This window comes from Scyliorhinus torazame, chromosome 2 (assembly GCF_047496885.1).
Source record: "Scyliorhinus torazame isolate Kashiwa2021f chromosome 2, sScyTor2.1, whole genome shotgun sequence".
In the NCBI taxonomy this organism is placed as follows: domain Eukaryota; kingdom Metazoa; phylum Chordata; class Chondrichthyes; order Carcharhiniformes; family Scyliorhinidae; genus Scyliorhinus; species Scyliorhinus torazame.
Genome location: NC_092708.1, coordinates 61275573 through 61289238, shown reverse-complemented (window position 1 = coordinate 61289238; position 13666 = coordinate 61275573). Strand labels below are relative to the sequence as shown.

General features: G+C 51.7%; 1 protein-coding gene across 1 annotated transcript in view; it reads right to left on the bottom strand.

Annotated features, from left to right (window-relative positions):
• The window catches only part of LOC140406643 (low-density lipoprotein receptor-related protein 1B-like), a 1956985-nt gene that overhangs the window by 77111 nt on the left and 1866208 nt on the right, over window positions 1–13666 (bottom strand). Inside the window, exon 30 of the mRNA XM_072494650.1 lies at window positions 861–1035. Coding sequence (XP_072350751.1) covers window positions 861–1035 — 175 coding nt within the window. The remainder of the gene's footprint in view (window positions 1–860; window positions 1036–13666) is intronic.

Below are 13666 nucleotides of genomic sequence, written 5' to 3'. Positions count from 1 at the left end.
GGATGGGCAATAAATGCTGGCCTAGCCTGCGGCACCCATGTCCCATGAACAAATTAAAAAAAGTCAAAGCTGTGGGGAATTAGGGATAGAATTTGGAATAAATTTGGTATTAAATGAGGGGTAAAAAATAATGAGGACTTACAGGTGACCTACCCACTAATGCCCCATCATTTTTAATTTTAACCTGCCCTTTTTGACCTCATCGTGCCATGACTGTAATTTTAATCTGGCATGAACAAGGAAACCACTGTTGGCCTGAGAACCAGGTGAAAAGAGGGCATGAGAATCTGGGATGAGAAGAGGTCAATCTTCTGGGCCTGCAGAGCAGCAGGACTCCTGCAGAGCCCCAAGGAAACTTTAGGCCTGCCGTCCCAGGAGACCTTCCTGGAACACCCGATACATGGCACCCACATGTGGTGAACTTTCTTCCTGCTGTCTGAACTTCTGCTCCTATCAGTCACTTCAAGCTCATTTCAGTAGCGTGCAGATGAGGCCTGGGAAGTAAAATCTTCCAGCCTCATGCTGTTGTGTTTGGGAAAGTTCCGCGCTCAACCAAAGCATGCTGCAAAGTAAAATCTGGACTTTTTACATTTCCATTGCTACCCCAATGCATTTAATCTGATTGGTTTGTGAAAATAAATCCTTCCATCAAAATGTAATCTTCACTTCCATCTACATCACATTTACACTGCCATGCTTCAGCTGATTATAAAATATCAATGATTAAATTATACGGACAATGCAAACTTTAAATTATTTAACCTGTAGCAATTAGGGATGGGCAATAAATGCTGGTTTTGCCAGAGATGCCCACATCCTGTAAGTGAATAAGAAAAAAGGTATACTACACAACAGCTTACCCTTTTAGTGGGTGTACTATTAGACACTGTGGGTGGTCAAGTCCATGAATGATAGAAGTCCGCAGGGATCCATCCAATCTTGCCACGTTTATTTGCGCCTCCTCTAAATCTGAGCTCGTCCAGTAAATATTTCTGGAAACCCAATCCACTGCAAGTGCATGAGCGTATGGCAGGTCTATGAACAAAAGGAATATAATTAGTGAGTGATCAAAGTTACTTCCAACAATTATCGATACTAAAGGAAAGCTAGGCAAGCAAATGAGAAAGGAAAAGAAGGATATTTCAATCGGGTGAAAGGAAGTAAATAGAATGGGAGGAGGCTGAGCTTAAACACTGGCATACACGGAGTTGAGCCAAATGGCCCGTTTCTCTGCTGTGAGCTCTAAGAACTTCTGGAGAAGTTTTCCTAAGTTCTGACATTATTATTTGATTTTCAACCAAAAACACAGCTGTATTTGCAAATACAGAAGCCCTCAGTCTTGCTAAAAGATATTCTGCCTTTTGAGGTATATTAAACACATGAGGTGTAGATTAGCATTTCTGAAACTTACAGCAAATACAGTGCACATTTTGAACAGCAAAGATGACAAATCAATGTGTAAACTGCAAAACAATTTGTTAAACAATTTACACGGGGCATTGCAGCTGACTTGCTTTCTCAGTCACTTTTTTAAAACAATATGTGGATAGACCGACAAGAGGTGGGGCCGCAGTGGATTTGGTACTGGGTAATGAACCGGGCCAAGTGTTAGATTTGGTTGTGGGAGAGCACTTTGGAGATAGTGACCACAATTCGGTGACTTTCACTATAGCAATGGAGAGGGATCGGAACATACGGCAGGACAAGGTTTATAACTGGGGGAAGGGTAATTAAAATGCAATTAGGCAAGAATTGGGGAGCATAAGATGGAAACAGGAACTGTCAGGAATAGGCACAATTGAGATGTGGAGCTTGTTCAAGGAGCAAATACTGCGTGTCCTTGACATGTATGCCCCTGTCAGGCAGGGAGGAATTGGTCGAGTGAGGGAACCATGGTTTACAAAAGAGGTTGAATGCCTTGTCAAGAGGAAGAAGGGGGCTTATGTAAGGATGAGAAAACAAGGTTCAGTTAGGGCATTTGAGGGATACAAGATAGCTAGGAAGGAGCTCAAGAAAGGGCTTCGGAGAGCGAGGAGGGGCATGAGAAGTCCCTGGCGGGTAGGATCAAGGAAAACCCCAAGGCTTTTTACACTTATATAAGGAATGAGAGAATGACCAAGGTGAAGTTAGGGCCGGTCAAGGGCAGTAGTGGGAACATGTGCATGGAGTCTGAAGATATAGGAGAGGCCCGAAATGGATATTTTTCTTCAGTGTTCACAAAGGAGAGGGGCCATGTTGTTGAGGAGGATAGTGCGATACAGGCTGGTAGGCTGGAGGAGGTAGATATCTGGAAGGAAGATGTGTTAGAAATTTTGAGAAGCCTGAGGATAGATAAGTCCCCTGGGCCTGATGGGATATATCCTAGGATTCTTTGGGAGGTGAGGGATGCGGTTGCAGAGCCTTTGGCTTTGATCTTTATGTCCTCACTGTCTAAAGGATGTGGTAAACCACTGTATTGTATTGTACTGTTACATGCCTGGGCTTATCCCTGCTGGGTCCGAACCACTGTGATATATAATCTGTGTATTGTGGTAAACTGCCACTGTATTATATGTAATATGGTAAACTACTGCCTGCTGGCTCTGCCTCCCCCTGGGCTCGGTATAAAGGTGGCTGGTCTCTGCTGCTGCCTTAGTTCGGGATCCGAGGCCAGGAGGCTTTCTGTTTAGTTTATTAAAGCCTCAGTTACGTCCACCACTCGTCGTGTGTTCATTGATGGCATATCAATTTAATAAACTAAACATCTAAGATGAATTCATCACTCAAGCCTGGAGCTGGACCCACAGGCAGCCGACGCCACTGCAACATTCGAGCACTGGCTAAGCTGCTTCGAAACTTACCTCGGATCCTTCACCAAAGACTTCACCAACCTCCAAAAGAAGCAGATCCTCCACGCACGGGTGAGCCCGCAAGTCTTTCTTCTCATCAGGGACGCCCCCTCGTATACGGAGGCGATAATGCTGCTGAAGGGGTACTATGTAAAGTCTGTAAACTAAGTGTATGCTGGGCACTTTCTTGCCACGAGACGACAGCGCCCTGGGGAATCACTAGCAGAATTCCTGCGTGCCTTGCGGGTACTCTGCCGGAACTGTGACTGCCAGGCAGTATCGGCTACCCAACACACTGAGCTGTTGGTCAGGGACGCTTATGTCGCAGGCATGAAATCAAATTACAAATGGCAGCGATTGCTAGAAGGGGGTACACTCGGCCCCCCAGAGACAGTGCAGCTCTCAAACTCACTGGAGGTGGCCTTCCAGAACATGGAGGCCTACACCTCCGACCGCGTGGCATCCTCATGGACCTCGTGGGCGCCGCCATCACCGGATTCGAGTGCGGCGCAAGCCTGTGCCGCGCAACAGCTCGCCAACGGCGGAAGCCCGAAGTGCTATTTTTGCGGCCAGGGTAAGCATCCCAGACAAAGGTGCCCTGCACAGAACGCGACTTGCAACGGGTGTGGGAGGATTGGCCACTTTGTTAAAGCTTGCCAGGCCCGATCTCTCTCAAAAACTCCTAGGCCCAGCAGCGCTGCCTGCTTGTCAGGGCCGCCCCCAGCTGCCGCGCCACACACCATGTGCGACCTGTGGGTGCCGCCATCTTCAATTTCGCCCGCCACGTGCGACCCATGGGGGCCGCCATCTTTGACGCCATCTTGCACTCCACCCGCCATGCGTGACCCATGGGGGCAGCCATCTTTGACGCCATCCCCGATGCCGACCGCCATCTTGGGACCACTCCACAGCCTCCCGGGAGCCTTGCTCACCCGGTCGTACGCTGGCCGCCGCTACCCCCGACCGGCCCACCCATCACCTTCCGAAGCTCGCCTCCATCACGCTCGACTAGTCTCGGCCTCATCATCTCACAAAATCTATGATGACCGTCTGGATCAACGAGCACGAGACGGCCTGCCTTTTCTGCTCTGGGAGTAGACAGCTTCATACACCCAGATATGGTAAGGCGCTGCTTCCTCCCAACTTCATCCGAGACCCAGAAAATCTCCCTGGCTTCCGGATCACATTCAGTAGCAATTCGGGGGTACTGTGTCGCGACCCTCACCGTACAAGGCGTAGAGTACACAAACATTAAACTCTACGTCCTTCCCCATCTCTGCGCTGCCCTATTACTGGGGCTCGACTTTCAGTGCCACCTCCAAAGCCTTACTTTAAAGTTTGGTGCACCCCTGTTCCCCCTCACCGTCTGTAGCCTCACGACACTTAAGGTCACTCCACCCTCGCTCTTCGCTAACCTCACCCAGGACTGTAATCCAGTCGCTACTAGGAGCAGACGATACAGTTCCCGGGACAGGGCCTTTATCAGGTTGGAGTTCCAGCGACACCTACGAGAGGGGATCACTGAGGCTAGTACCAACCCCTGGAGAGCCCAAGTGGTGGTCTTCAAGACTGGGGAAAAGCACTGAATGGTCATCGACTACAATCAGACCATCAACCGGTACACGCAGCTCGATGCGTACCCCCTCCCCCGCATATCTGACATGGTCAATCAGATTGCGCAGTATCGAGTCTTCTCCACAGTTCACTTGAGGTCAGCGTACCACAAGCTCCCTATCCACCCGGAGGACCACCAATACACTGCCTTCGAGGCAGATGGCTGCCTCTACCATTTCCATAAGACCGGAGTGGAAGTAAGGCCATTCGGCCCATCGAGTCCACTCCACCATTCAATCATGGCTGATTTCAACTCCATTTACCCGCTCTCTCTCCATAGCCCTTAATTCCTCGAGAAATCAAGAATTTATCAACTTCTGTCTTAAAGACACTCAACGTCCCGGCCTCCACCGCCCTCTGTGGCAATGAATTCCACAGACCCACCACTCTCTGGCTGAAGAAATTTCTCCTCATCTCTGTTCTAAAGTGACTCCCTTTTATTCTAAGGCTGTGCCCCCGGGTCCTAGTCTCCCCTGCTAATGGAAACAACTTCCCTACGTCCACCCTATCTAAGCCATTCATTATCTTCTAAGTTTCTATTAGATCTCCCCTCAACCTCCTAAACTCTAATGAATATAATCCCAGGATCCTCAGACGTTCATCGTATGTTAGGCCTACCATTCCTGGGATCATCCGTGTGAATCTCCGCTGGACCCGCTCCAGTGCCAGTATGCCCTTCCTGAGGTGTGGGGCCCAAAATTGCTCACAGTATTCTAAATGGGGCCTATCTAATGCTTTATAAAGCTTCAGAAGTACATCTCTGCTTTTATATTCTTGAGATGAATAACAACATTGCATTTGCTTTCTTAATTACGGACTCAACCTGCAAGTTTACCTTTAGAGAATCCTGGACTAGGACTCCCAAGTCCCTTTGCACTTCAGCATTATGAATTTTGTCACCGTTTAGAAAATATTCCATGCCTCTATTCTTTTTTTCCAAAGTGCAAGACCTCGCACTTGCCCACGTTGAACTTCATCAGCCATTTCTTGGACCACTCTCCTAAACTGTCTAAATCTTTCTGCAGCCTCCCCACCTCCTCCATACGACCTGCCCCTCCACCTATCTTTGTATCATCGGCAAACTTAGCCAGAATTCCCCCAATCCCGTCATCTAGATCGTTAATATATAAAGAGAACAGCTGTGGCCCTGTGGTAGTATGCATTAGGGGTCATGTGGGACTGTGAAGCCGTGATGTCATTGGCTGACAGATCCCGGGTCCTGGTTGGACGTTGACCTCTAGCTCCGCCATGAAGGCGGAGTATAAGTACCAGGAGTCCTCCCCCGCAGGCAGTCTACTACTGAACTGCGGGGGAACAGTCACGCTTAATAAAGCCTCATCGACTTCACTCTATTCGTCTCTCGGAGTCTTTGTGCGCTACAATTTATTAAGCGTGCCTAAAGGACTATGGAGCTCAGGATCATCCCGGAATGCCTGAGGATCAGCCCCCACGCAGTGAACGCAGCAGCAGCTTTCAAGCACTGGCAGACTTGTTTCGAGGCCTACCTCAGAACGGCCACCAGCCGGGTCACAGAAGACCAAAAACTACAGGTCCTGCACTCGAGGTTAAGCACGGAGATTTTCTCCCTCATCGAAGACGCAGAGGATTTCCAGACGGCGTTCGCAGCACTAAAAAGTCTCTATGTTCGCCCAGTTAACCAGTTCTACGCTCGCTATCAACTCGCAACGAGACGGCAAAGTCCCGGAGAATCGAGTGATGAATTCTACACCGCACTACTAATTTTGGGACGGGCCTGCAGCTGCCCGCCGGTGAACGCAAATGAACACACGGACATGTTAATTCGCGATGCTTTTGTGGCAGGTATGAACTCCTCCCAAATCCGCCAAAGACTTCTAGAAAAAAAGTCGCTAGGACTCTCAGAGGCACGGGCCCTAGCAGCCTCCCTAGACGTGGCCGCGCGAAATACCCGTGCCTACGGCCCCGACCGCGCAGTAGCCCATTGGGCTCCGTACGCACCCCTCGCGACAAACCCACGCCCCCCCCCCCCCCGGACACCCCACAGGTTTGCGTGGTTCAAACGCCAAGTTTGCGCGGTTCAAACGCCAAGTCGCACCGGGGGAGCCCGCTGCTATTTCTGCGGCCAGGCGAAACACCCCCGGCAGCGCTGCCCGGCCCGCGCAGCGATCTGTAAGAGCTACGGGAAAAAGGGCCATTTCGCGGCTGTGTGCTGGTCCCGCGAGGTCGCCGCTGTCCCGGGAGAACAGGGAGCCCTGCACGCCGTTTACGCTCCCCAACCCCCCCAGCGCCCCATGTATGACCCGCCGGCACTACCACTCTGGGTCCCGACCACCGCTCTCCCCGGAGAACAGGGAGCCCTGCACGCCGTTTACGCTCCCAAACCCCCCCCTCCGCGCCCCATGTATGACCCGCCGGCGCTACCACTTTGGGTCCCGGCCACCGCTGTCCCCAGAGAAGAGGGAGCCCTGCGCGTTGCTAACGCTCCCCAACCCCCCCAGCGCCCCATGTGCGACCCGCAGGCGCCGCCATTTTGGGTCCCGGCCACCACGAGGGGAGGAAGGGCGCCGCCATCTTGGACCACCCCAGACCTGTGCGACGCATGGGGGCGGCCATTTTGTCCACCCCCGCCGCCATCTTGTGACCCCCCCGCCATGTGCGATACATGGGGGCAGCCATCTTGTTCACCCCCGACGCCATCTTGGACGGCAACAACGGACCCCACTGTCGACGGCTCCACGGGGTTCGAAGAAGACGCTCAACCATTACAACCACGGCTGGCTTCAATGACGCTGGACCAAGCACGGCCCCGGACGCTCCAGACGACGACGACAACGGTGCTGATAAACGGGCACGAGACACCATGCCTGGTCGACTCCGGGAGCACGGAGAGCTTTATCCACCCCGACACGGTAAGACGCTGTTCTTTGACCATCCGTCCCAGCGCACAAAAGATTTCCCTAGCTGCAGGATCCCACTCCGTACAGATCAAAGGCTTCTGCATAGTTACCCTAACGGTGCAAGGGAGGGAGTTCAAAAACTACAGGCTCTCCGTCCTTCCCCAACTCTGCGCCCCCACATTACTGGGATTAGACTTCCAGTGCAATCTACAGAGCCTAATCTTCAAATTTGGCGGCCCAATACCCCCACTCACTATCTGCGGCCTTGCAACCCTCAAGGTGCAACCCCCATCCTTGTTTGCAAACCTCACCCCGGATTGCAAACCCGTCGCCACTAGGAGCAGACGGTACAGCGCCCAGGACCGGACCTTCATTCGGTCCGAAGTCCAGCGGCTACTAAAGGAAGGCATAATCCAGGCCAGCAATAGTCCCTGGAGAGCACAGGTGGTAGTAGTAAGGACAGGGGAGAAGCAAAGGATGGTCATAGACTATAGCCAGACCATCAACAGGTACACACAACTCGACACGTACCCTCTCCCCTGCATATCCGACATGGTCAATCGGATTGCCCAATATAAAGTCTTCTCCACCGTGGACCTCAAGTCCGCCTACCATCAGCTCCCCATCCGCCCAAGTGACCGCAAGTACACAGCCTTCGAGGCAGACGGGCGATTATACCATTTCCTAAGGGTCCCATTTGGCGTCACAAACGGGGTCTCGGTCTTCCAACGAGAGATGGACCGAATGGTTGATCAACACGGGTTACGGGCCACTTTCCCGTATCTCGACAATGTAACCATCTGCGGCCACGATCAGCAGGACCACGACGCCAACCTCCAAAAATTCCTCCAGACCGCTAAAGCCTTGAACCTCACGTACAACGAGGACAAGTGCGTTTTTAGCACAAACCGGCTAGCCATCCTGGGCGACGTAGTGCGCAATGGGATAATAGGCCCTGACCCCGAACGTATGCGCGCCCTCATGGATTTCCCCCTCCCGCACTGCTCAAAAGCCCTAAAACGCTGCCTGGGGTTCTTTTCATACTACGCCCAGTGGGTCCCCCAGTACGCAGACAATGCCCGCCCCCTAATACAGACCACGACCTTCCCTCTGTCGACAGGCTTGCCAGGCCTTCAGCCGCATCAAAGCGGATATCGCAAAGGCCACGATGCGCGCCATCGATGAGTCCCTCCCCTTCCAGGTCGAGAGCGACGCCTCCGACGTAGCTCTAGCGGCCACCCTTAACCAAGCGGGCAGACCCGTGGCCTTTTTCTCCCGAACCCTCCACGCTTCAGAAATCCGCCACTCCTCAGTGGAAAAGGAAGCCCAAGCCATAGTGGCAGCGGTGCGACATTGGAGGCATTACCTGGCCGGCAGGAGATTCACTCTTCTCACGGACCAACGGTCGGTAGCCTTCATGTTCGATAATGCACAGCGGGGCAAAATCAAAAACGACAAGATCTTAAGGTGGAGGATCGAGCTCTCCACCTTCAACTACGAGATCTTGTATCGTCCCAGAAAGCTGAACGAGCCGTCCGATGCCCTATCCCGCGGCACGTGCCAACGCACAAATTAACCGCCTCCAAACCCTCCACGAGGACCTCTGCCACCTGGGGGTCACTCGGTTCTACCACTTTATTAAGTCCCGCAACCTCCCATACTCTTTAGAGGAGGTCCGTACAGTCACAAGGAACTGCCACATCTGCGCAGAGTGCAAAGCGCATTTTTTCAGGCCGGATGGTGCGCACCTGATTAAGGCTTCCCGCCCCTTTGAACGCCTTAGTCTGGATTTCAAAGGACCCCTCCCCTCCACCGACCGCAACATATACTTCCTTAATGTGGTGGACGAGTACTCCCGCTTCCCATTCGCCATCCCCTGCTCTGACATGACCGCGGCCACAGTCATTAAAGCCCTGAACACCATATTCACACTGTTCGGTTGCCCCGCATACGTCCACAGCGACAGGGGGTCCTCCTTCATGAGTGACGAGCTGCGCCAGTTCCTGCTCAGCAACGGTATAGCCTCGAGCAGGACGACCAGCTACAACCCCCGGGGGAACGGGCAAGTAGAGAGGGAGAACGGCACGGTCTGGAAGACCGTCCTACTGGCCCTACGGTCCAGGGACCTCCCAGTTTCACGGTGGCAGGAGGTCCTCCCGGACGCCCTCCACTCCATCCGGTCACTACTCTGTACTAGCACTAACCAAACGCCTCATGAGCGCCTCCTTGTCTTCCCCAGGATGTCCTCCTCTGGAAAGTCGCTGCCGACCTGGCTGGCGGCCCCAGGACCCATCTTGCTCCGAAAACATGTGCGGGCGCACAAGTCGGACCCGTTGGTCGAAAGGGTTCACCTCCTTCACGCGAACCCGCAGTACGCTTACGTGGAGTACCCCGACGGCCGACAGGACACGGTCTCCCTGCGAGAACTGGCGCCCACTGGCAACACACACACCCCCCCGACACCAATCACCCCTTCCTGCCACCGCCGCACCCCGCGACCGCCCCCTTCCCAGGAGGATCAGTCCTCCTCCAAGGCCCGACCAGGAGTGAAGCCCAAGCTGAAACCGTAAGGCTCCCGAAGACGACAACACCGGAACAAGCACCACCACCACCACCGGGGCCGAGGCGATCGACACGGACGACCAGACCGCCCGACCGACTCGTGGCATCGATCTAACACTACAATATGTGGACTTTTAACGAGAACATTTTGTCTTTTTTTCTCTCCTGACGATTACTGTAAATAGTTCGAAACAAAAAAAAACCTTGTACATACTGTAATAACATGCGAACGCTTTCCTCTCAGGACCAGCCTTTTAAACCCTTACCACCATGCGAAGCATCACCCCGCCGGGTTCATTTTTAACAAGGGGTGAATGTGGTAGTATGCATTAGGGGTCATGTGGGACTGTGAAGCCGTGATGTCATTGGCTGACAGATCCCGGGTCCTGGTTGGACGTTGACCTCTAGCTCCGCCCTGAAGGTGGAGTATAAGTACCAGGAGTCCTCCCCCGCAGGCAGTCTACTACTGAACTGCGGGGGAACAGTCACGCTTAATAAAGCCTCATCGACTTCACTCTATTCGTCTCTCGGAGTCTTTGTGCGCTACAGGCCCCAACACTGAACCCTGCGGGACACCACTCGTCACCACTTGCCATTCCGAAAAAGAACCTTTTATCCCAACTCTCTGCCTTCTGCCTGACAGCCAATCATCAATCCATGTTAGTACCTTGCCTCGAATACCATGGGCCCTTATTTTACTCAGCAGTCTCCCGTGAGGCACCTTATCAAAGGCCTTTTGGAAGTCAAGCTAGATAACATCCATTGGCTCTCCTTGGTCTAACCTATTTGTTATCTCTTCAAAGAACTCTAACAGGTTTGTCAGGCACGACCTCCCCTTACTAAATCCATGCTGACTTGTCCTAATCCGACCCTGCACTTCCAAGAATTTAGAAATCTCATCCTTAACAATGGATTCTAGAATCTTGCCAACAACCGAGGTTAGGCTAATTGGCCTATAATTTTCCATCTTTTTCCTTGTTCCCTTCTTGAACAGGGGGGTTACAACAGTGATTTTCCAATCCTCTGGGTCTTTCCTTGACTCCAGTGACTTTTGAAAGATCATAACTAACGCCTCCACTATTTCTTCAGCTATCTCCCTGAGAACTCTAGGATGTAGCCCATCTGGGCCTGGAGATTGATCAATTTTTAGATCTCTTAGTTTCTCTAGCACTTTCTCCTTTGTGATGGCTACCATATTCAACTCTGCCCCCTGACTCTCCTGAATTGTTGGGATATTACTCATATCTTCTACTGTGAAGACTGACGCAAAGTACTTATTTAGTTCCTCAGCTATTTCCTTGTCTCCCATCACTAGATTACCAGCGTCATTTTGGAGTGGCACAATGTCTACTTTTGCCTCCCGTTTGTTTTTAATGTATTTAAAGAAACTTTTACTATCATTCCTAATGTTACTGGCTAGCCTACCTTCATATTTGATCCTCTCTTTCCTTATTTCTCTCTTTGTTATCCTCTGTTTGTTTTTGTAGCCGTCCCAATCTTCTGACTTCCCACTACACTTTGCCACATTATAGGCTTTCTCTTTTGCTTTGATGCATTCCCTAACTTCCTTTGTCAGCCATGGCTGCCTAATCACCCCTCTGATAACCTTTCTTTTCTTTGGAATGAACCTCTGTACTGTGTCCTCACTTACTCCCAGAAACTCCTGCTATTGCTGTTCTACTGTCTTTCCCACTCGGCTCTGCTCCCAGTCGATTTTCGTCAGTTCCTCCCTCATGCACCTGTAGTTACCTTTATTTAACTGTAACACCTTTACATCTGATTCTACCTTCTTTCTTTCACATTGGAGATTGAATTCTACCATATTATGATCACTGCCTCCTAAGTGTTCCCTTACATTAAGATCTTTAATCAAGTCTGGCTCATTACAGAACACTAAGTCCAGAATGGCCTGTTCCCTCGTGGGCTCCATCACAAGCTGTTCCAAAAAGCCCTCCTGTAAACATTCAATGAATTCCCTTTCCTTGGGTCCACTGGCAGCATTATTTACCCAGTCCACCTGCATATTGAAGTCCCCCATGATCACGGTGACCTTGCCTTTCTGACATGCACTTTCTATTTCGTGGTGCATTTTGTGCCCCCGGTCCTGACCACTGTTAGGAGGCCTGTACATAACTCCCATTATGGTTTTTTTGCCTTTGCGGTTCCTCAACTCTACCCACACAGACTCCACATCATCTGACCCTATGTCGTTTAGTGCTATTGATTTAATTTTATTCCTAATTAACAAGGCAACCCCGCCCCCTCTGCCCACCTCTCTGTCTTTTCGATAGGTTGTGAATCCCTGGATGTTTAAATGCCAGTCCTGAACCCCCTGCAACCACGTCTCTGTGATGCCTACCACATCATACCTGCCAGTCACAACCTGGGCCACAAGCTCATCTACCTTGTTCCGTACACTGCGCGCATTTAAATATAGCACCTTTAATTCTCTATTGACCGTCCCTTTTTGTTTTCTTAGTGTGGTGGACCTTGGTTTACTGAGCCTTTCCATACACTGTGTCATATTTTGTGGGATTAGGACTATCGTTATCTCTCCTGAGTTTTGTCTTTTCATGCTTTTTTGTATTCCTAAGCAGCAACGCTTCCCACTGATTACTTCACCTCTTGGTTCCCTGACTTTCCCTCAGGGTTCCCTTCGGCATCACCAATGGGGTCTCGGTCTTCCAACGAGAAATGGACCGAATGGTTGACCAGTACAGACTGCGGGCCACGTTCCCGTACTTAGATAATGTCACCATCTGAGGCCATGACCAGCAGGACCATGACGAAAACCTCCGGCACTTCCTCCACACCGCTAAACTCCTGAATCTCACCTATAATAAGGAAAAATTAGTTTTCCGCACAACCCCCCTCCCCCACTGCCCCAAGGCCCGGAAGAGATGCCTGGGGTTCTTCTCGTACTATGCCCAGTGGGTCCCCAATTATGTAGACAAGGCCCGTTCATTTATTAAATCCACCATTTTTCCCCTGACGGCTGAGGCCCACCTGGCCTTCAACCGCATCAAGGCAGATATTGCCAAAGCCGCGATGCACGCTGTGGACGAGTCCATTCCGTTCCAGGTGGAGAGCGATGCGTCAGAATTTGCTCTGGCCGCGACCCTCAACCAGACGGGCAGGCCCGTGGCTTTCTTCTCCCGTATCCTCCATGCCTCAGAAATTCGCCACTCCTCCATCGAAAAGGAAGCCCAAGCCATTGTAGAAGCTGTGCGACATTGGAGGCATTGCCTGGCCGGCAGGCGATTCACTCTCCTCACTGACCAACGGTCGGTTGCCTTCATGTTTAGCAATACGCAGCGGGGCAAGATCAAGAACGACAAGATTCTGATGTGGAGGGTCGAGCTCTCCACCTACAACTGTGATATCTTGTATCGACCTGGGGACCCAAATGCCCTATCCCGTGGTACATGTGCCAGCGCACAAGTAGACCGACTCCGGGCCTTCCACAATGACTTGTGTCACCCGGGGGTCACCCGTTCTGTTCACTTTATCAAGGCTCGCAACCTGCCTTACTCCATTGAGGAGGTCAGGACCGTGACCAGGGACTGCCAGGTCTGCGCGGAGTGCAAACCGCTCTTCTATCGGCCAGACAGAGCGCACCTGGGAAAGGCCTCTCGCCCCTTTGAGCGCCTCAGCATCGATTTCAAAGGGCCCCTCCCCTCCACTGACCGTAACGTGTACTTCCTCAACATTGTTGACGAATACTCAAGATTCCCCTTTTCCATCCCATGCCCTGACATGACCTCTGCCACCGTCATCAAGGCCCTG